General features: G+C 43.3%; 1 protein-coding gene across 1 annotated transcript in view; it reads left to right on the top strand.

The window, feature by feature from the left end:
* Window positions 1-23,654, top strand: part of FAM188B (family with sequence similarity 188, member B) — a 161,458-nt gene that overhangs the window by 65,606 nt on the left and 72,198 nt on the right. The window contains exons 6-7 of the mRNA XM_006832163.1: window positions 16,730-16,788; window positions 22,519-22,625. Coding sequence (XP_006832226.1) covers window positions 16,730-16,788; window positions 22,519-22,625 — 166 coding nt within the window. The remainder of the gene's footprint in view (window positions 1-16,729; window positions 16,789-22,518; window positions 22,626-23,654) is intronic.

Here is a 23,654-nt window from a genome sequence, read left to right as displayed (position 1 = left end):
ACTGAGGCAATTGGTGGCACATTCCATAGTCTCCTGTTCCTCATGTTCCTTCCTTTGTTACTCCAGGTGATTACAGGTCAATTGCTGTGCTTTCCATGGTGACTTGCAAGTTTTTTAAAATCCTGGGCACTCTGCAACATACTGGAGTTCTGGTGTGGCACTGGGGGTTAATGCACTGGACTACAAGGTTGTTTCGAACCACAAGGTTGGTGATTCAATCTCACCAGCCACTCCTCAGAAACCCTATACAGGGATGCTATGAGTCGGAATCCATTCGACAGCATTTAACAACAACAACAAATACAACAGCATAGGAGGTAGAATAGAAGCTCTAATCACACTTCTATTAGGTAAATTAGCTCAAATGTCCCATGAAACTATGACCTTAAACCTCTAAAGCAAGGAAATAAATTCCATGAGGAATTGTCTTGTAGTGTAGTGGTTATGAATTGGGCTCCGAACCGCAAGGTCAGCAGTTCGAAACTACTAGCTGTTCCTCGGGAGAAAGATGAGGCTTTCTGCTCCCGTAAAGATTTACAGCCTTGGAAACCCTGTACAGGGTCACTCTGAGTCAGAACCGTCTCCACGGCACATAACCACCACCACCACCAAGGCACTGTATGTGCCAGACTGCAAAGCCATTTAAACTTCAAGGTCTGTGCTTCAAGCTTACCAGCTGCTCCTCGGAAACCCTATAACAGGCTCGCTAGGGGTTGGGATCAACTCGACGACACTTAACAACAACAACAGGCAGCCTCAGCAACTACTTTTTTCATTTTATTTTAAAATATGTCTGTCACACAATTTATGCCAATACGACATTTTACTGGTGTACAACTTATTGATAGCAATCATGATAATCAGCTGTGCAGCCCTAGCCTTAACCAGTGCGACTTTTCCATCACCGTTAACCCTCCTCTACCCATCTCCGTTCTGCCGTTAATGTCTAATCAACTTAGATCTCTCAACATTTGCTTTTTCTTGTCTTTTTATATGTGTGAAGTCATACTATATTTGCCTTTTTGTGACTGATTTGTTTTCTCAGCGTAAGTGTTCAACATCCATCCATACTGTAGCATGTATCAAGATTTCATTTCTCCTAGTGGTTGAGTGGTATTCCATTGTATGTATGCACCACAGTTTGTTAATCTATTCATCTGATGATGGGCATTTGGGTTGTTTCCACCTTTTGACTACTATGCATGGTATTTGCAATGCAAATTGGTGTAGGACTCTTTCTGACTTTGCTTTTAAGACTTTTGGGTATATGCGTAGGAGTGGAATTGGGTCATATGGTAGTTCTGTGTTCAGTTTTTTAAGGAAACACCACACTGTTTTCCAGACCTTGTAACATTTTGCATTCCCATTAGCCATGGATAAAGGTTCCAATTTACCCACATCCTTGTGAGTATCCATCCTATTGGGAGTGAAATGGTACCTCATTGTGCTTTTGATTTGTATCTCTGTTGGCTAATGACACTGAGCATTTTCTCACGTGTCTGGTGGCTATTTGAATGTCCTCTTTGGTGAAATGTCTATTCAAGTTCTTTGCCCATTTTATGATTGCTTATTTGCCTTTTTGTTGTTAATTATTGAAGTCTTGTATACACCTTTGTTATTAGAATCATGTTGGATATATGGTTGCTGAAGATTTTTTTCCAGTCAGTAGCTTATCATTTCACTTTTTTTGGTAATGTCTTTGATGAATAAAAGTTTTCGATTTTTATAAGGTTCCATTTATTTTGCTTTTTGCTGTTTGTACTTTTGTTGTTATATTAGATGTTCCATTGTTGAAAGCAAGACCTGACACTAATGCCCTCACTTCTTATATAAAATTTGTATAAGAATTTTATAATTTTAGTTTTAATTTTATGACTAAGTTTTAGGTCCTTTGTTGATTTTGATTTTGGTTAATTGATACTTTTATCACCATATTGTATCCATCTTTATCTCTTCTGACAGATTTTGAGTTCAGTCTACTTTATCTGATAATAAGATCATCACTCCAACACTCCATGGAATATATTTTTCCATTTTTTCACTTTTAGCTAATTTGTGTCCTTGAGTTTAAGGAGTGTCTTTTACAAACAGTATACAGTTAAACCATTTGTTTTAAAAGCCCATTCTGTCAATCTCTGCTTTTTGATTGGAGTATTTAGTCCATTTACGTTCACTGTAATTACTGACAAGAAGTGACATTTTGTTATTATTTCTTTTTTAAGCTTTCTCTGTCTTATTATTTTTTTTAAGTTCTTAGTTCTGTTTTGTTGTCTCTTTGATTCCTTTTTCCTTTCCTCTTGTGCATGTTTTAAATATATTTTCTTAATGGTTATCATGAATATTACATTTAAGAGCTTATATTTATAACATTTTAAAATGTTATAAATTTTAGAATGTTATTCTGGACTCCTGGTGTGACGTTGTTGGTTAATGCTCTGGACTGCAAAGTCCACTTGGACCTGGAGGTCTGTGGTTCAAGTTCACCAGCTGCTCCTTGAAACTCTATATAGGGTCGCTGTGGGTTGGAACCCGACTTGACGACACTTAACAACAAGAACAATTTAAAACATTCTAAAGTAAATTGGTACCAGTTTAACTTTAGTAGCATACGAGAAATTCTGGCCCCTTTTGTTGTTCCTATCACTAATTATAAGGAGCAATGGTAGCATAGTGGTTACAAATCGGGCTGCGAACCTCAGGGACAGTAGTTCGAAACTACCAGCTGTTCCATGGGAGAAAGATGAGGCTTTCTGCTCCCGTAAAGATTTACAGCCTCGGAAACCCTGTACAGGGTCACTGTGAGTCAGGAGCGACTCCACGGCACATTGCAACAACAGCAACAACATCACTAATTATATCTTTACATTTCATGGGCCCTGTAACATAATTTAATCCTTGTTTTTTATATACTTGTTATTTAAAACATACATGAAGGCTACAACTTTCAGAGTTATCAAGCATGGATATCTTATTATTAGCCTTGTTGTTGCTAAGTGCTGTTGAGTCGGCTCTGACTCTTAACGACCCCTGTGTAGGGTTTCTATGGAGTGACTGGTGGGTTTGAACCACTGACCTTGAGGTTCAAACCAACCTTGCAGTTCAGTGCATTATCCTCCAGCACCACAATAAGGAGCCATGATGATGCAGTGGGTCAAGTGTGGTGAATTGTTAACTGAAAGGTCAGCATTTTGACTCCACCAACCACTCCATAGGAGAAAGATGAGACAGTCTGCTTCTATAAAGATTTATAGCGGCAGAAGCCCTAGGGAGCTAGTCTACTCTCTCCTTTAGGGTTGCTTTTAGTTGAAGCAGACTTGACAACCGTGGGTTTGGTTTGGTTTTATATTTGTCCATGCATTTCCCTTTATTAGGGAACTTTCTTCTATGCTTAACTTTGAATTCTTCTCTAGTGTCTTTCCCCTTACATCTACAGAACTCCCATTAGCATTTTTTATAGGAACATTCTCGTGGCTATGAACTCTCTCAGCTTCTGTTTGTCTGGAAATATTTTAATTTCCCCATCGTTCTTAAAAGTTTTTTTTTTTTTCTTTTGTCACTTTAAATATTTCATTGCCTAATGGTCACAAGTGTTTCTGAGGAAAACTTGGTAGTTTATCTTACTGGTGAATCCTCAGATGTGATTGTTTGCTTCTTTGGTGTGTCTTCATGTTGATCTCTGGGTTTTTACTTGTTGAAGTTCTTTGAACTTCTTGGATTTATAGAGCCATGTCATTTGTTAGATTGGGTTAAATTTCTGTCATCATATCTTCAAATATTGCTTTTCTCTTTCCATTTCCCTCTCATCTCCTTTTGAAATTCCTAGGATGCATATCTTAAGTCTCTTCTTGTTTCATAACTCCATTAAACTGCTCCACCTTCCTAAGTGTCCATTCTTGTTGCTTTTCAGTATCTACAATTTTACTATCTTATCCTCTAAGCTCACCAGTTGCTCCTTGGAAACCCTATATAGGGTCGCTATGGGTCGGAACTGACTCGACAGCACTTAACAACAACAACAACAACATCCTCTAATTCAGCGTCTTGGTGTGGCGTTATAGATAAGTACTAGACTGCTAAACCCAAGGTTGGTGGCTCAAATTCTTTAGCCACCCCTCCAAAACCATAATATAGGACCTCTATGAGTCAGAACACTGAATGGTTTAAAATTAAGAAAGGTGTGGGACAAGGTTCTATTCTTCTACCGTACTTATTCAACTTGTATGCTGAGCAAATAATCCGAGAAGCTGGGTTATATGAAGAAAAACGTGGCATCAGATTTGGTGGAAGACTCATTAACAACCTGTGATATGCAGATGATACAACCTTGCTTGCTGAAAGTGAAGAGAACTTAAAACATTTACTGATGAACATCAAAGAGCACAGCCTTCAGTATGGATTACATCTCAAAGTAAAGAAAACAAAGTCCTCACCACTGGACCAATAAACAGCATTCTTATCAATGGAGAAAAGATTGAAGTTGTCAAGGACTTCATTTTTCTTGGGTCAACTATCAACACTCATGGAAGCAGCAATCAAGAGATCAAACGACGTATTGCATTAGGCAAATCTGCTGCACAAGACCTTTTAAAAGTGTTGAAGAGCAAAGATGTCAGCTTGAGAACTAAGGTGCTTCTGACCCAAGCCATGGTATTTTCAATGACCTCATATGGATGCGAAAGCTGGACAGTGAATAAGGAAGACCATAGAAGAATTGATGCTTTTGAGTTGTGGTGTTGGAGGAGAATATTGAAAGTGCCATGGGCTGCCAAAAGAATCAATAGATCCCGTGTTGGAAGAAGTGCAGCCAGAGTGCTCCTTGGAGGCCTTGATGGCCAAATTTCATCTCTCATACATTGGACATATTGTCAGGAGGGACCAGTCACTGAGAAGGATATCATGGAGCTCTGGTAGCGTAGTGGTTACGGGTCGGGCTGCGAACCTTAAGGTCAGCGGTTCGAAACTACCAGCTGCTCCGTGGGAGAAAGATGAGGCTTTCTACTCCCGTAAAGATTTACACCCTCGGAAACCCTATACAGGGTCGCTATGGGTCGGAACCAACTCGATGGCACATAACAACAACAAGGTGGTGGGTCAGAGAAAAAGAAGACCCCCAACAAGGTGGATTGGCCAAGTGGCAGCATTGATGGACTCAAACGTGGCAACAGTAGTGAGGCTGGCCCAGGATCGGGCAGTGTTTCGTTATGCTGTGCATAGGGTTGCTATGGGTCGGTGCCGACTCGATGGCACCTAACAACAACAACATGAGTCAGAATCGACTTGCAGTACTTAACAACAGCAGCAATCCTCTAATTCACGGATTGTTTCTACTTCCTGAGAAAATCTGTTGGTAAGTTATTTCTTATATTGCAATAACTTACCCTTTTAGATGCAATATCTCATTTTTTTTAGAGCCCCGTTTTGTTCTTGTGTGGTTTTCCTTATTTCTTTGTCTAAGTTTCCCCTTAGTTGTTAATTACGTTTATCGCTGTTATATTTTATCCTCCCATTTGTTTTCATTACCTGACCATCCCTGGATGTGGTTTTACTCTCTCTGTCACGTTTTTTTGAGTGGACAGTTATTTCTCTGTTCTTTGTGTGGCGTTGGATTTTTTGCGAGTGTTCACTTTCTCTGTTTTCCCCTTTAGGCGTTTTTACCCTCATTACTTTCTGCAAGACACTTAGGTGAGCAGAGCTTTTGACTTTTGCTAGTCAGTTCCTTTCTGACTGTGTGACAGTTTTTTTCTCCTTTCCAGTTTTAATTGGGATTTGAGAGTGGCAGATCTCATTTTTCAATTTTCAGTTGTTCTCAAGCACGCCAGAGCACACACTATGGTCAGTCTGTCTGTCCATCAGCAGGCACTGCCATTCAGGCGAGACGTTGTGTACGAATCAATCTGTTCACCAGGGGGTGCAGCGTCTTTTCTCTGGTGACGACTCCCTCTCCTTCTCTGTGTCTGCACTCATATTTTTAGTTAGAACAGCCACACCCAGTGATCTCCCTTAAGGGCTGGGTGTTTCCCTCAGTTTTCTTCTCTGCTGTTGAGGGGCTGCTTATGTCTGAGCTGGGAGAGTTTCCTCTATTTCAGTAGAAGGAGGAACTGGCATTTCCCAGAAGAACTTCCAGAAGATATCTTATTGGTTTCAGAGCCCCAGTGACTCTGTTATGGTTGGGGGAGCAGTTTTCATTTAGGTGATCCACCTCCTATAGGGAGCCTGTTGTAGGAGTTTGTAGGAGTCCAGCAGCTAACAGTTACTGGTTTGGGGCTGGGATAGTCACACTCCAGATAGACCCCCCAGGGAGGTCTGCCTTGTTGGCTATGGGCGTAGCCTCCACTCAAGTTGTCTGTTTCCTACCCTAAGGCAGCCTCAGCCAGGGATCCTCAGTGCAGACTGACCTAAACCCATCTCCAGGGAGGTGTATCTTGTTGGTGTCAGAGGCCTCAGCACTTGGGTACACATACAGCCTGCTAGAGCAGGGACTAGCAGGAGCTGACTCCACTTCTGGGACTTGTCGCAGTTTGTAACAGCCTGGAAACCAACAAGTGCCTGGTATATAAAACAGTCTCCCTGCTAGATTGTTGTGTGAGTACAGCTTCCTCTTGAGACTCATGCTTTCTAGTCAGCAGCCCTCAGTATTGGCTAGAAATGGGGGCAGACTGACTCAGATTGACCCTGAAGATGTGTCCTTTTGGGTTCAGAGGCCAGAGCCATAAGGTGTGCAGGGAGATGGAGAGGGTGCTGACTGTGGGAGCCGACTCCACTGCGTGGGCTTTCTTCTGTAATTCACAGAGGGCTTACAAGTGACAGTGTTTGGGTGGGGAAGAGACTGTCATGCTCCAAATGGGCCTCTGGGGAGGTGTGCTTTGTTGCTGTCAGAATCCTCCCTGTAATATGTTGGCTGTGGGTGTAGCCTCCACACACAGCAGCCTCCTTCAGCAGTCCTCAACCCCAACTGGAAGGGGGAGCAAACTGCCCAGGAGGTCTGTCCTGTTGGTTCAGAGGCCTATTGGCCACAGGGAGGTTGGTAGAGTGCTGACCAGGGGTGCATAATGCCACCAGGGATCCCTACAAATGGCTTCAATCCCAGACTACTCTACCTTAAAACTGATCCTGGCAAAGTGAAGTTGAGAGGAAAAGACTTCATTTATTGCCATGGGATGAGTCTTCGCTGGATGAGCTAATCATGTGGTGTTTATTCAATTCATTTTATGTGCCCTGAAACTGAACATGCTTCATTACCACCTAACCCTCTTGACCATTCTAAAATGATGTTCTGTTTGAAATGTATGATGTCAAGATTAATGAATTCAGAACCAGAAAACCTGGATTCTGGTCCTGGTTATTGATCTTTATGTGTTCCATTTCATTTTTGATAGCTTCAAATTTTCTTAGATTCAGACTTTGTACATTCCGCGTTCTGATTAGTAATGGATATTTGCAGCTGTTTCTTCTCATTTTGAATTGTGCCCCATTAGAAAATGAAGATCCATCCAGGTCATTATGGTCAACTCTTCTTTGAGTAGGCAACTCTTCCCCATTTGTATTTTGAGTGCCTTTTAACCTGTGGGGCTTATCTTCCAGGCCTATGTCTATTCACAAAGTATACAGTGGCTAACCATTCAGACATGGTCGGCCCCTTCTTATTCCTAGTCTGTCATCATCTGGAAGCTCTGCTGAACCTGTCCACCATGGGTGATCCTGCTGGTATCAAAATACCAATGGCATTGCTTCCAGCATCATAGCAACACACAAGCCACTGCAGTATGACAAACTGACAAATGAGTGGTCATACACTGAACAATTCCTCCTTGCATTTCTATCCATTTTTTTTGTTTATATATTTTGAGTATATCCTGTTAGGTACATAGAGATTCATGTGGGTTAAGTCTTCCTTTTCCTTTATCACAGCTTTTCTTATGGTATAACAAATAGGTTTATCACTAATAATATTTTCCCCCTCCAAATGTCTGTTTTTATTTGATAGTACTCTGGTGACATCAGGTTTAAATGGTAGTATGTAAGTGGCATACACCACTCACCTGTCTGTTTGTCAGACTGTGGTGGTTTGTGTGTTGCTGTGATGCTGGAAGCTATGCAATTAGTATTTTAAATACCAGAAGGGTCACCCATGTGGACAGGTTTCAGCAGAGCTTCCAGACTAAGACAGACTAGGAAGCAGGAGAGGTGGATCACTTGTGAATGGTTAGCCACTGAAAATATTAGGGGAATGTCGTCTGATATAGAACTGAAAGATGAATCCCTCAGGTTGAAAGGCATTCAAGAATATGACTCCAGAAGAGCTGCCTCCTCAAAGTAGAGTTGATCTTAGTGATGTGGATGGAGCAAAGGTTTCAAGATCTTCATTTGCTGATGGGGCAAAGAACTCAAAATAAGGAGAAACAGCTGCAAACATCCATTAATAATTGAAACATAGAACGCACAAAGTATGAATCCAGGAAAATCGGAAATTGTCAAAAAAGAAATGGAATGCATAAAGATTGATACCTAAGGCGTTAGTGAATGAAAATGGAATGGTATCGGCTGTTTTGTATTGGGTAATCATATTGTTTACTATTGTGGAAATGACAAACTAAAGAAGAATGGCATTGCATTCACCGTCAAAAAGAACATTTCAAGATCTATCAAAAAGTACAACGCTGTCTGTGATAGGGTAATATCCATATGTCTACGAGGAAGACTAGTAATATCACTGTAATTTAAATTAACGCACCAATTACTAAAGCCAGTGATGATGAAATGAAAGAATTCTACCAACTTCTTCAGTCTGAAATGGATCAAACATGGAATCAGGATGCATTGATAATTATTAGTGATTGGAATGTGAAAGTTGGAAACAAAGAGGAAGGGTTAGTATTTGGGAAATACGGCCTTTGTAAAAGAAACAATGTTGGATATTGATTGATATAATTTTGCAAGACCGACAACTTATTCTTTGCAAAAAACTCTTTCGAACAACATAAATGGCAATTATGCACATGTACCTCAGCAGGTGGAATACACAGGAATGACACTGACTACATTTGTGGGAAGAAACAATGGATACTTAAGGTCTGGAAAGGAACTCACCCTCGTGGCCCAGTTTTCAGCCAAGTAGTAGATAGGTATATAGAGTGGACAACAATACCAGTAATGTATGCTCACTATGGAATGGTCAGTCATTCAAGATCAAAAGGGCAGCATTTACTTGAGGACAAAGTTGAGAAGGGATAGGAAGGTGGATAGGATGCAAATAGGAGCCACAGGGAGGAAGTGGGATAACTGTTGTTACATGGAGGGGATTGTAATCATTGAGATGAAACACAGTGCATGGTTTGTTGAATGCAAAACTGATGGCCTGTAAACCTTCACTCAATACACAATGTTGTTGTTGTTGTTGTTAAGTGCCATCGAGTCGGGTCCGACCCATAGCGACCCTGTACAGGGTTTCCGAGGGTGTAAATCTTTACGGGAGTAGAAAGCCTCATCTTTCTCCCGCGGAGCAGCTGGTAGTTTCGAACCGCTGACCCTAAGGTTCGCAGCCCGATTCGTAACCACTACGCTACCAGAGCTCCTTCAATACACAATAAAAAGTTAAAAAAAGAGAGAAACGATGGAGAAGTTCCAAATCATCAGCAAAATAATAAGACCAGGGGCCGAGTATGGAACAGACCACCAATTGCTCATATGCAAGTTCATGCTGAAGCTGAAGAAAATGAAAATCAGTCCATGGGAGTCAAAATATGACTTTGAGTAGATCACACTTAAATCTAGAAACCCTCTCAAGAACAGATTAGATGCATTTGACACTAGTAATCAAAAATCAGATGAGTTTTGGTATGACATCAAGAACATTATACATGAAGAAAGCAAAAGGTCATAAAAAAGACATTAAAAAGAAAGAAAACACCAAAGTGGAAATCAGAAGAGACTCTGAAGCTTGCCCTTGAATATAGAGAAGCTAAAGCCACTGCAAGAGATGATGAAGCAAAAAAGAGCTGAACAGAAATTTCAAAGGTCACCTCGAGAAGACAAAGTCAAGTTTTATAATTAAATGTGCAAAGACCTGGAGTTAGAAAACCAAAAGGGAAGAATACACTCAGCATTTCTAAAGCTGAAAAAACAGAAGGAAAAATTCAAGTCTCAGGTTGAAATATTGAAGGATTCTATGGGCAAAATACTGAATGACACAGGAGGCATCAAAAGGAGATGGAGAGAATACACAGAGTCACGGCACCAAAGAGAATTAGTCGATGTTCCACCTTTTGAAGAGATAGCATATGATCAAGAACCAATGATTTTGAAGGAAGAAGTCCAAGCAGCACTGAGGGCAGTGGAGAAAATCAAGGCTCCAGGAATTGACGGAATACAAATTGAAATGGTTCAACAAACTGACGCAGCGCTGGAGGCACTCACTCATTTGTGCCAAGAAATCTGGAAGACAGCTACCTGGCCAACTGATTGGAAAACAAGCATGTTTGTATCCATTCCAAAGAAAGTGACCCAATAGAATACGGAAATTATTGAACAACATATAATTATAGTACACGCAAAAACATGCTCAACAGCAACAACACATTTTTAAACTGACCTTTTAAATTTTTTAATGCTTATACCACAAAGGAACAATAACCACAGGCAAGTAAAATTTTGCTGAAGATAATTTTAAAACGGTTGAAGCATTACATTGGCAAAGAGCTGCCAGAAATTCAAACTGGATTCAGAAGAGGACATAGAAAAAGGGATATGAATCATTGCTGATGTCAGATGTTGTTGTTAAGTGCCGTCGAGTCGGTTCCGACCCATAGCGACCCTGTATAGAGTTTCCGAGGAGCAGCTGGTGAGTTTGAACCACCGACCTTGCAGTTCAAACGGCTTTGCAGTCTGGCGCATTAACCCACAGTGCCACATGTTAGATGGATAGTGTTTTATTGACTCTGCAAAGACATTCAAATGTGTGGATCATAACAAAGTATGGGTAACACTGAAAAGAATGGCAATTCTTGAATACTTCTTTGTGCTCTTGAAGAACCTGTACGTGGACCAAGAAGCAGTGGTTCATACAGAACACGAGGATACTGAATAGTTTAAAATCAGGAAAGGTGTGTGCCAAAGTTGTATCCTTTCGCCCTATTTATTCAATCTGTATGATGAACAAATAATCTGAAAAGCTGGATTAAATGAAGAAGACTGTGGCCTCAGGACTGGAGGAAGGCTCATGAACAACCTGTGATAAGCAGATGGCACGACCTTGCTTGTTGGAATCAAAGAGGACTTGAAATACTTACTGATGAATGATGAAGATGAAAGAATACAGCCTTCAGCAGTGCTCCTCAAAGTAAGTAAAGCAATAAGATCTTTACAACTGGAGCAATGAATAACGTCATGATAAATAAAGGGAGAAAAGGTTGAATGAAGCCAAGTACTTCATTTTGCTCAGATCCACAATCAAATGCTCTTAGAAGGAGCAGCCAAGAAATCAAATGGCATATTGCACTAGATGAATCTACTGTAAAAGACCTCTTTAAACTGGTAAGGAGCAAAGACGTCACTTTGAAAACTAACTCAAGCTATGTGTGACACTGTAGGATAAGCACTGGATCACAAAGTCATTTGAACTTGGCAGCTCAAAGCCACCAACCGATCCTAGGAACCCCTACACGAGGTAGCTATTAGTTGGTCCCAACTCCACAGCACTTAACAACATGCACAATTTAAAGATGGACAATAAATAAGGAAGAATGAAGAAGTGATGCCTTTGAATTTGGGTGTTGGCGAAGTGCCATGGACCGTCAGAAGAACAGACACATCTGTGTTGGAAGAAGTATACCCAGAATGCTCTTTAGAATCGAGGATGGTAAGACTTGGTCTGTCTTACTACGGGCGTATTGTCAGGAGGAATCAGTTCTTGGAGAAGGAGATCATTCTTGGTATAAAGTAGAGGGTCCGTAAGGAAGAGGAAGACCCTCAATCAGATGGACTGACTCAGTGGCAGCAACAATGAACTCAAACACAGTAACAGTTGTGCGCATGACGCAGGACCAGGAAGTGCTGCGCTCTGTTGTGCACAGGGTCACTGTGAGTCAGAACCGACTCAGTGGCATCTACCAACAACAGCCGAAACAACACACAGATGGCGTATTTTTTCCTATGCTGCACTGTTACCAGTTGGAGTCATGTTTTAAATGTCTCCTGAAATAGCATTTGTTTAATTTAAAAACACCATAAATGAAATGCAGTCTCAGTGTCTCACTCTTTTAACTGCCTTTGCAATAAATACATGGGGAGCCCTGGAGGCACAATGTTTAAAATGCTTGGCCGCTAACCAAAAGGTCAGTGGTTCGAACCCACCAGCCACACTGTGGAAGAAAGACGTGGGAGTCTGCTTTTGTAAAGAATTACAGCCTTGGAAAGACTCTGTGTCAGTTCTACTCTATCCTACAGCGTCACTATGAGTTGAACTTGTCTTGACACCAGTGGATCATTATAAGTACTGATACACTGCAATGTGGAGCTGTGGGATAATGCCCAGGACTGCAAGATCGATTTGAACCTTGTCACAAGGTCAGTGGTTCAAGCTCACCAGCCACTCTGTAAGTCAGAATTAAAAACAACTTTATATTTTATACTTTTATTTTTGCGACAGTTTTATTTTCTCTTGCTCCTTTTTTTTTTTGCTTCTTGTCAATTAACTAATATGCATATATATTCTTCTTCTCTTTTCTGATTTGGAAGTTATCCATGATGTTTTAACTGTTTTACTGGTACCATTAATTTTAATCATAAATTAACTCAAAGTTTAAAGTTAACCGATCTCTCTCTATCCCCTCAAAATATGCCAGATTTTTAGAAAGCTTGGTTATCCCTGATCACGTCCCCTTCCCAAGTTCCCTGTTTGCCACTTCATTCTGTGTGACACTGGGGAAATTACTGAACTTCTCTGAGACTCAGTGAAATAACTGCCTTATGGTATTCTTTTGGTCTTTTCTTGGAAATGTTTTCGTTTTGTTCTTACCTTCAGTGATATTTGAGCTGGAAATTTCAAAGTTGACAGTCGTTTTCTCTCCAGACTCTTGAAGATTTTACTTTTATTGTCTTTTGGTCTTGATTGTTGTCAGTGAGAAGTTGGCTGTTACAGTAATTGGCATTCATTTGTAAGTGATTTAAATTTTCTCTAGAGTTTCTTTTGGAATTTTTTTTACTATTTATTGCCTTTGGTAGTTTCCATGACATGCATAAGTGTGGATTTATTTTTATGTGTCCCATTTGGACTACTAACAGCAAGGTTGGCAATTCAAATATAACTGCTCCATTGGAGAATGATGAGGCCTTCTGCTTTGTAAAGATTTACAGCTTAGGGGACACTGTGGTTCCGTTCTGCTCTGATCAATGTTGTTGTTGTTGTTACATGCCATACAGTCGGTTCTGACTCACAGCAGCCCTGTATAGGATTTTCAAGGAGTGGCTGGTGAGCTTGGAACCGCTGACCCTGTGGCTCAAACCGACTTTGCAGTTCAGCTCATTAACCCGCAGCATCACACTAGCACTCTGACCTATAGTCTCAGAATTGACTTGCCAGCCCCCAATAATAACAGCATATTTCTGTCAGGACATCAAGTGGAATGTGGAAGACTCAGATAAACAGTAAGTCGGAGCTCTGCAGCCTTTCTCCCTTAGATTTATTTATTCACTGCACATTGGGTTATCTACACAATCACATTTTGAAGAAGTGTTTTGAATCACTTGATTTATCTTTTTGTCATCGCTGTTCATACTAGTTTTCACTCAAAACCAAGAACACGCTCTCAAACTGACCTTCTAAACTTTGCAATGCTTGTACCACAAAGGAGCACATGAAAGGAACAATGAACACATTCTCCGAGTGTGAGCCTAAGGGACCGTCCCCTCTGGTGAGGGCATCTATGGGAAATGGGCACCGCTTCTGAGCTGGGTGCTTGCAGCTGCTGGGTAGCCTGCTGAGGGGAAGTCTCATGACTGGGGAGAGAGTTTCACATGCACCTCACCCAGTGGGACACCATCCCACCCTCTCAGCCCAGCTGGGGTTACTTTTCTGTTCTTTAAACACCTACCTGTGGTGTTACATTGAAGAGTGAGCGCATTAATGCACTTGTGTGCTTCGGAGTTGAAGAGGAGGTAGCTGTTTAGGTGGGCTTCAGGAGATGACTAGGAGTTTCCCAGGAGTCCTGGTGTGGTGCTGTAGGATCAGCACTCGACTGCTAACCACACGGTTGGCAGTTCAAATCCACTAGGCACTCCTCGGAAACCCTATGCCGTGTTGCTATGAGTCAGAACTGACTCTCTGGCACTTAACAACAACAAAAACATGAGTTTGTCAAATAATATTCTAGGCAGAGTGGGCAGTTTATGAAAAGGTACAGAGGCATGGGCTGAGACGTTCTACCTGGGGAAATGCAGGTGGAGTGTGAGGATGCAGGGGAAGTTCAGACTGGGGCAGTAGATGGGCAGGTCACGGCTAGTCTTGTAAAGTACCCAGATGGCCCTAGGAAGATGCACATATGCCCGTTACTTCCATGATCTTTAAAGTCATTGCGCACGTTCCAATTCCAGTGCTGCCACTTAGATGCTGTGTGACCCTGGGGAAATGACTGACTCTCTCTGAGACTCATTGAAGAACTGCTTCAGAAGATTGTTGTGAGAAGATTATAAAGCACTTAGCATGGGGTCTCGAACATACCAGAAAAGTCAGAAAGTATTTGATGTTATCATTCCTGCTATTGCTATAAATATTCTTGTCATCACTGTTGCAACAGCTGCTGCTGTGGAACATTAAGGAATTTCAGCTGGGCAGTGGCCTGGTCAGATTGACCTTTGAGAGCTGTGGGAAGATCTAAGGTGTGGGGAGTGTCAAACTGGAAACCATGAATAGAACCAGTGAAGAGGAGTCTACTCAAGTAATCCAGGCGAGAGGTGGGCAGTGGTAGAATTCGCTCCCTTCCTGAGGGAGGCCTGGGCCTGACTCCTGGCCAATACACTTCCAGCTCAGCCACCGTCCACCTCTCAATGGAGCCTGGCAAGTTGCTATGATGTCAAACAGATTTCAGTGTAGCTTTCAGACCAAGATGAGCTAGGAAGAAACACTTGGCAATCAACTTCTGGAAAAGCAGCCAGTGACAATCCTTTGTATCATAACAGTGGGTCCCCCAGCTGACCCCAGGGATGGCCCAGGGCCCAGCAGTGTTTAGTTCTAGTTGTGCATGGGGTCACTCCACAGCAGCTCATAAGGAGACAGGTGAGGAGGTAGAGAGCAGAGATGTAGGACTTGCATACAGGTTGGAGCGATGTCTCAGCTCTTCCGATTCCCTGCCTTTAATGACTTGCTGGGGAGATTAGAGCCATCTCAGGCAAGTACCACCATCCTTGCTTTCCAGACAGGTGCAGCAAGAGGAAGCACCTGCCTGAGTGTCTAGATAAAGCAGTGACCTAGGGCACAAAGAGGTATCAGCACTCAGACCCTCAGCTTTCTGCTGCTGTGAGGGTGGGGGTAGGAGAGGCATGGCTGCAAGAGGCTTCTCATGAGAGTGCAATTTCTCATCGTGGCCAGGGCTGCCACAAGTCTCAGTGCTGACCCCCAAGTACGTCCTTCTCCAGGCTCAACGATCTATCCTAATTCATTTTTCCAACCTTCCCCACAAGAACACCTGTAAATTCCTGGTGCCATAGGGGCTTAGGGACTTTGTGATTTCCAGTTGAACAAAATGAACTTGACAGAGTAGAGGAGGACAAAGGGAAGGGTACAGTAGGATAAAAGGAACACTGTGTTCCAACACCAGAAACTCAAGAGTCCAAAGTAGCTTGTGTTCATGGATTTGGTACGGCGTGTCCTACATGGTCTTCCACTCACGCCCCTTCATACATCTTCAAGAGGAAGCCAATTCAATAGAACGTACCCTAGCAACATTCCGATTGTTACTTCAATCATATCTTACTCTGCAAAGACGTTGGAGGAAAGTATATTTCAATGCCTTGTTCAAAAGGCCTGTCATTAAAAAAAAAAAAATCATAAATGGGTTTTCAGAGACTGATGTCATAGTGTTATTTTTAATACATTCTTTTTAAGAACTCAATTTATATTTTAGTTCAGATCCATGCATGCTGGAAGGGAAAAAAAAAAGTTTAAAGAGAGTTAAAATAGAGGGGGATCATTTAAGGAATATGAAAATGCATATACCTGACTTTAAAAATCAGAATTATAGGGCAGGTTATCAGGTAGCAGAAAGTAAAGGACAGGTTCTTTGAAATACCTTAGTGGGCTTCAGGAGTGGTGTGCCAATGGCTGCTGATAGCTTTACAGAAAAGCTGGGAGAAAGAAAACAAGGACCAAAAAAAGTGGTGATATTTACAAAAATCTGTGCAATGATTACAAGAACCTGATATATTTGTGTGTGTTTCCCAGCAGCACCACAGTTACATCAGTAAAATGCTTTTGCATTCAGTTCCTGGCAATATCAAGCAGTGTTTACCATCTTAATTGGCTGGTGTGTGCATGTGTCTTTGTCAGAACACAGAATTGGAAGGAGTCTTGGAGGCTACCTGCTCCCGTCTAATAGGGACCCTGTGGAGTGACCGGTGCACTGCCCCACCCAGAGTGTCAGGGACAGGACCAACATGCACCTGTCTCCTGAACTCCCATGAAACATCCCGCCTACATTCTCCCCTGCTACACTAACATTGTCTCCTTTTTTTTTTCCAGGAGAAATCCGTTGCTGGTGTCTGACGATGCAGTTGGCGAGCTGGATGCCCTGCATCTTGGTAGGTGGTGTTGCTGTCTCTGGGCCCCAGAGGGCCTATGTTTGCATTTTCTGGAAGTCGGTGGGTGGATGGGTGGGAGACTCCCCATCAGCTGGGGGAGTGTTTCTGTCCTTCACCTGGTCTCAGGAAGGATGGCTGAGAGAGTAAAGTAAGCTTTTCTCTTTTTGTCAAAGACACTGCTTCCACTGCTGGTTTTCTCAGAGAAATCCTTACAAGAAATATTGCCATTTCTGGATCCACACTAGTGTCCAGATGAGCCTTTTCTGGATTTGGAGATCCTTTTAGGGTCATTCACAAACTACTGGAGTCTCCAGAAAATAGGTCTAAGTCAGAATATTAGGATAGTGTTGTCTGTAAGTCACCCTTTTACATCTACTCTTAATTTTAATGAATATATTGCTGAAGAATGAAATCTAAACCCGTCTGTCAGTTTACTATATTGCGCTGACTTGCATATTGCTGTGATGCAGGAAACTAGTTAAGTGGTATTTCAAATACCAGCAGGGTCACCCAGTGGAGCTTCCAGACTGAGACAGAATAGGAAGAAAGACCTGGCAATCTACTTCCCAAAATTAGGCAGTAAGCGAATGAAAACTCTGTGGATCAGAGGTGAACGTTGTCTGATTGGACTCAAACATGCCAATGATTTTGGTGATGGTGCAGGACAGGAAACGTTGTGTTCTGCTGTATGGAAGGGAGACAGAGACAACTCGACTGAGACAAACAACAACAAAGTAGAAATATGTGCTGAAAGTACACTAATCTTCAGTGTTCTGCTGGATACATCTGTATCTGTATTTCCATTAGCCTAACCACTTTCTTTCTATCAAGAGCTGCAGCATCTTCACCCATGCTTCATTTAGAAATGATCTTGGTTTTTTGTGTCTGTAACTCTTTATTCCTCAATGACTGATGTGTTTGCAAGTCCTGGCAGAGGTAGCAGGACTGGAGACGGGCCGCCCAGTGACTGAACATGAAAGGATGAGGCCAACAGCCCTTGACCGTGGCTGCTGGGTAAAAGCAGCACATTACCTTTGGACCATTTCAGCATCAAATAGCTGTTCAAATGCCTTTCCTCTCTCTTTTAAGCACTTCCTTTTAAGCTGACAGGAAAAAAGAACAAAAAAACCCCAGTGTTTCCTCCTGACATTATTTGTATGAGACAGGCTGTCTGACATTTTTCTTTGATGGAATTGAAAGGCTTGGGGAGACCTCAGAATGACAGAGGCAGCTCACTTCAGCTTCCTCAGAGTCTTCCTGATCAGAAACGGATGGTGGGGACCACTCGTCAGATTTCTGCACATGGGGACGCAGCCTGCCTGGTGCGATGATGAAGTGTGGGGCCAGGAAGCTCCAGCATCCAACAGCTTTCTGTAAAGCGCTGCACATAAAGATTTTCCAAGAGAAGCAGTTTCTGGCCTTCAGACCCCGAAAGCATCTGTCTGATGAAGGCTTCTTAGCAATTCTCTCAGAAGCCAACTCTTTGAAACGTGGGTCTGTGTGTGAGTGTGTGAATGGTTCTGTGAGCCTGTGAGTGTGCTTGTGAATGTGTGAGGGTGTGTGTTGGATGTGTGTGAGGGTGTGCACACATATGCACGATTGTGTGTGAACATCTATGTTTCCCAGAGGGAGACACACCCCTTCTTTGCAAGTAGCTTAGGTAACAATTAGAAAAGGAGATACAAAATGAGTGATCGCAGGATCGTTTCCAAGAGAATTTATGGAAGAGAGAAAGAGAAGTCTTAGGGGTAGAAACAGGAATACAATTTGCTGAGAGGAGTAGCACTGTGTCTCCTCACCACAATCCACTTTTCTCTTGATTCCATTTAGTTAACTCTTATTAAAAAATTATGTGCCAGGCATAGGCAGGGGCTCTGTTGCAGGCAGGTCGTGTTGAATCCATAGAATGATCATCATCCCCCTAAGTGACCTTGTTGTCATTGTTGTTAAGTGCCGTTGATTCAGTTCTGACCCATAGGGACCCTGTGTAGGGTATTGGAGGAACAGCTGGTGGATTTGAACTGCTGACCTTGTGGTTCACAGTCGAGTGCAGATCCTATAGCGCCACACAAATGTTAAAATGAAACGGAATTGTCATGTGTGTTTTACTTCTTCCAAAGGCTAAATGAAATGGTATGAGAAACAAAAACCCCTGCTTCTTTTCAACCAGACATTTATACCAGAGCCATAAAAATAGCATTCTCAAACCACCGGCATTTGCAGCTGGTTTTGTCTGCTTGGTTTGTCCAACATGTCATTCTGGAAGGTTTTGTTTTTTCCCCTGCACGGCGGTACCACCACATCGGGGCCTAGTGGCTGCCTGTGGTCCTGAACCAATTCCCTACACTTGACCAACCTCCTCCAGACAGAAGTCAGGAGAAGTCACCTCCTCCAGGGGGCTCACTCTGGCACAGCCCCGAGGTCCTCTTCCTCCCCGCCAGTCTTAGAATGGCCCCCTCCCTGACAACTTCAGACTAAACAGAAATCTCCAAATAGGCTGAAACATCGCTCCTTCCTTGTTTCCAGGAGACAGTCTGGCCCACGGGCTTGGTGGAATCGCTTCTGGACCTCAGGTGCAGAAGACTGAATGAACCTCTTGTTTCTTGAAGGAGCCTTGGTGGCATGGTGCATTAGGCGGTGGGCTACTAATCGCTATGTCATCAATTCAAACCCACCGGTCCCTTCTCAGGAGAAACATGAGGCTGTCTGCTTCCTTAAAGATTTACTTAAAGATTTACTGTCTTGGAAACTCTATGGGGCAGTTCCTTTCTGCCCTATAACGTTGCTCTGAGTCATAATCAATCAAGGGCAGCGGGTTTAGGTTTTGCTTTGGCTGGGTTCCTCCAAGTCTCCACAATGATGTTTGCAAAGCCCGTCCATCAGCCACGCTCTCCCACTTCCTTTCATCCTTGTTTTTGCCACGCCCTCCCTCCCTTTCTTCCTGTTTCTTCTTGCCCCACAAGCTTTCCTTCCTTCTTTGTTTCATTCATCCCCTTTCCCTTTTCCCCTCCCTATTTTTTCCCCCTACCTTCTCTCATTGTCTCTCCCTTCTTCCCTCCCCTCCTTCCCTCTTCTCCTGCAAACTGAGCAGCAGTGCTCTCTGGTCATCTAGTCTTCATTTATGCAAACGGTGCCATGTTTTCTGTCTCGTGGTTTCTCCCTCTCCCTCGCATCCCTGTGATTTTTCAGGTCCATGCATGCTGCTGAGTGAACATCTCATGTTTATTTTAGACTACTTCTGTAAGCCGTGGTCACAGGGTGGCTTTTCCTAAGACCTTAACTTTGAAGTTCTCATTTAAATTCAAGTTCTCATTGCAATTCCACATTTATATTTCGTTTCAGTCCCAAGGTAGACTCTGCCTCCTTTTTCCACGCACTGTGGCTCCAGGAAAGCCCTGGTGTGTAGGATAAGCACTGGACTTTTAACTTCCAGGTCGCTGGTTCAAACCCCAGCTGCTCCTAAGAAACTCTGAATAGGGTCCTTATAGGTCAGAAGTGACTCAACGACACTCAACAACAACAACAACAACAACATGACTCCAGGAATTTGCCTTCTTCTCTGCCTTGCTTTTCCCCAGGGGAAGGAAGAAGGCTAGAGAATAAGTTATAAGATGTGTATCCCACTTGTTGATTTTTTCACACCAATGTCTCAGCCCCCACCCAAACAGACCGACTCTACAAAGCTTCCCTTAGGAAGCTGGCTTCACGGACTGAAGGCTTTGCCAGCACAGTGGTCAGCATGTTTTACTTGCATCCTCTAAGTCCTCAGCCGAGTGGTCTAGGAAACACAGCCGAGTGGTCTAGGGAGCAGGTGTAATGTCAGGAGGGAACCTCATCCTGCTGGGAAGACAGGGTCTGGAGCTGCCAAAGTCTGGGCCTTCTCTGGGCTTCGTCACTCAGTTGTAGGATGTCTGTATCTGAATTGGCTTAGTGTTCCTCGTGCCAGGAGCTCTAGGGAGGCGGGAGGGTAGGCTATTAGGGCGGGTCTGGATTTATATCCTCTTGGATTTATATCCAAGTGCTTCTGTAACATGAATACCACAGATGTGTGACTTTAAAGAACAGAAATTTATTGCCTCCTAGCTCTGGAGGCTAACCGTCCAAATCAGGGCCACAACCATGTGGGATGGCCATACTTCATCTTTCATACTGTGGACATATTGTCAGGAGGGACCAGTTGCTGGAGAGGGATGTCGTGTTTGGTAAGGTGGAGGGTCAGAGAAAGAGAGGAAGACCCCCAATGAGATGGATTGGCCAAATGGCAACATTGATGGACTCCAGCCTGGCAACAGTAGTGAGGTTAGCCAGGATTGGGCAGTGTTTCATTCTGCTGTACATAAGGTTGCTATGAGTCGATACCAACTCGATGGCACCTAACAACAACAACAACCATGTGGGATCCTTCTGTGGGCCTCAATCTTTATTTCTGGTTTCTGCCAGCAATCCCTGGGTGCTTCCTTGTTTGTAGCTAGATCTTTATCTTGTTGTGTCTGTCTTCCTGTTGTATGTGTATCAGTATCTATTGTACTATTTTTGTAAATCAGAAATGATTAGGTTTAGGATTCACCCTGTTTTGGTATGAGCTCATTTGGCCTTGTTGTTGAGTTCTGTTAAGTTGGTTCCAATTCATAACGGCAGTGGATAGGGTTTCTGAGGAACGGCTGGTAGATTTGAACCACCAACCTGATGATTCAAATGGACCTCAGGGTCCAGTGCTTATCTGACAACACCACACCAGCACGCCATGAGTTAATTAGTATAACAAAAAACTTGCCAAATAGAGTCATATTTACAGGTATAGGGATTGGGGATTAGGACTTCACCACATACTCAAGTTCAAGCCATAATATCTGCATCACCACCACTCTTCATCTGCGTGACTTTGGGCCAGTTACTGCTCTCAGCCTCAGTTTCCCCATTTGCAATAAACAAAACAAGAACAAATGAACTTGTTCAGTCAAAACTACTCAGACCCCTGGCGACTACGTAGGGTGTTCTAGTCTGCAATCTCTACTGAAGCACATCACCCACCAGACCTCTCTTCCCTGAAGTACAACTGGGTGGGTTAGAACAGCCAAGTTTTAGGTTGTAGTTAATCATACACTGCTTGCTGCAGCCAGACCTTTCATCTACAGTAGGGAGGTAATGATAACTAATAGTTCTTAGGGATGTGAAAGGGTCTAGGTGATAAAATTCAAGTGGCTAATACATGCACCATGCTGTAGGGTAAGCACTGGACTGGTAACTGGAAGTTTGGGAGTCCAAGGAAACCCTATATAGAGTCACTATGAGTCGGAACTGAGTCGATGGCACATAGCAACTACAACAACATTATCATGAACAGGAATGGTGGCATTTTCCCTAATTCTGTCTACTTCACATTTGTCTTCACAGAAACAGATTTGTGGGTTATGCCTGCCTCTGTAAGAAACATGTCTTTTCTGGGTCTGATTCAGTGTGTTAAGCTGTGGTCATTTGCTTCACTGCATGGGAACTTTCTGAGGACCCATAGCAAAGTCCCACCTGCAGCCAGCCTCTTGTGTCATGGGCCAGGGTGGGGTTTTGACAGAGAACAAGGCCCCTGTCTCTGTGTTCTTTCCTGCTGATGGATGTCTGGGAGGTCCCGAGTGGGAGGTGGGATGGGTGGTGTAGGAGCCTCTCATTTAAACTTCTCTACATGTCTCTGTGTTCACGGTGTTCCATGACTTTGGTCCTCTGGTCTTCTTTCAGAGGATGTGGAGGATGAATTGATTAGGGATGAAGTTATCCTGCCCCCAGCACCATCAGTGTTCAAGCTGCAAACAGCATCGAAGCCAATCGACCTTTCAGTGGCAAAGGTAGGCACCGCCAACTTTCAGAACCTCCTCGATATTCTGTGTTAAATACGTCTTGACCTGAATTAGAGTGGATGATGCGATTTGGATCTTTCTGGTCTTGAGCCATCTCATTGTAATCTCTCTGTCATTGTTAAATGGAAATTTGGATGTGAAGTAACAGAAAACCTGAATTGGGAGTCAGGAAATCTGTGTGAGGAACAAAGTGGTCCCTTTCCCTAGCTGGGAAAAGGTGGGAGGGGTTATCCCTTCCCAGTCAAACTTGGAGCTCTCCCTTTGGCCCATGGCTTCTTCCCCGTGTGCCTCCCAGGCAACTCCAGAGTTGGGATGGGAACACAGTGCTCTGGTAGGCTACACAGGAGTTACCTCCAGAGAAGGACACTGGGGTGTTAATGACTCTTCAGTTCCATCTAGGTTCTTGCCCACGGTCACACAGGTTCCTGGCCTTGGCAGCCTCCTCTGCAGGGATGTCCTGGATTCCTCACTATCCTCAGCTGCCAGGATGGCCTCGCACTTCCCTTTGGCCAAGAGTCCCTGCAGCGTGGAATGTGGCTCCTGCTGTCCCCCACTGACTTCTCAGTCAGGATCCAGAAGGGAAAACAAAGTTCCTGGGGATGCAGCTGACCCCTTTCTCTTTCCAGTCACCAAATATTTACTTAGTACAGAGATCAAAGAGTAGGTTCCCTCTCCTGCAATGGTCTCCCCTCTCTCTTCCTTTTCTTTCCTGATTGCACTGGAATTCCAGAGGTTCAGAAACATTTCAATGGTCCAAACCTGGGAATAAGAGTGCTTGGCTGTCTGTAACCATAAGGCAAAAAGGCCCTTCAAAACCCAAACCACTGCAAGCTAAGCCCTACAACGTTCAATAGATTCCTGTGAACCCAGGTGGAGACCTGGTTGGCCAGCAGTGTGGCAAGACCTGGGGCTTCTTGCACCCAGAGTCAGTGACATAGCCACAGAGGACTAGAGTGGAGAGTGAAGCATCCAGCTGATAAGAAGAGAGGGCATATGCATAAGAACACCCACACTTGC

Source organism: Chrysochloris asiatica, unplaced genomic scaffold, assembly GCF_000296735.1.
Source record: "Chrysochloris asiatica unplaced genomic scaffold, ChrAsi1.0 scaffold00006, whole genome shotgun sequence".
Classification (NCBI taxonomy): Eukaryota; Metazoa; Chordata; class Mammalia; order Afrosoricida; family Chrysochloridae; genus Chrysochloris; species Chrysochloris asiatica.
The sequence above is the reverse complement of the archived record's forward strand: the minus strand, read 5'-3'. Positions and strand labels throughout refer to the sequence as shown.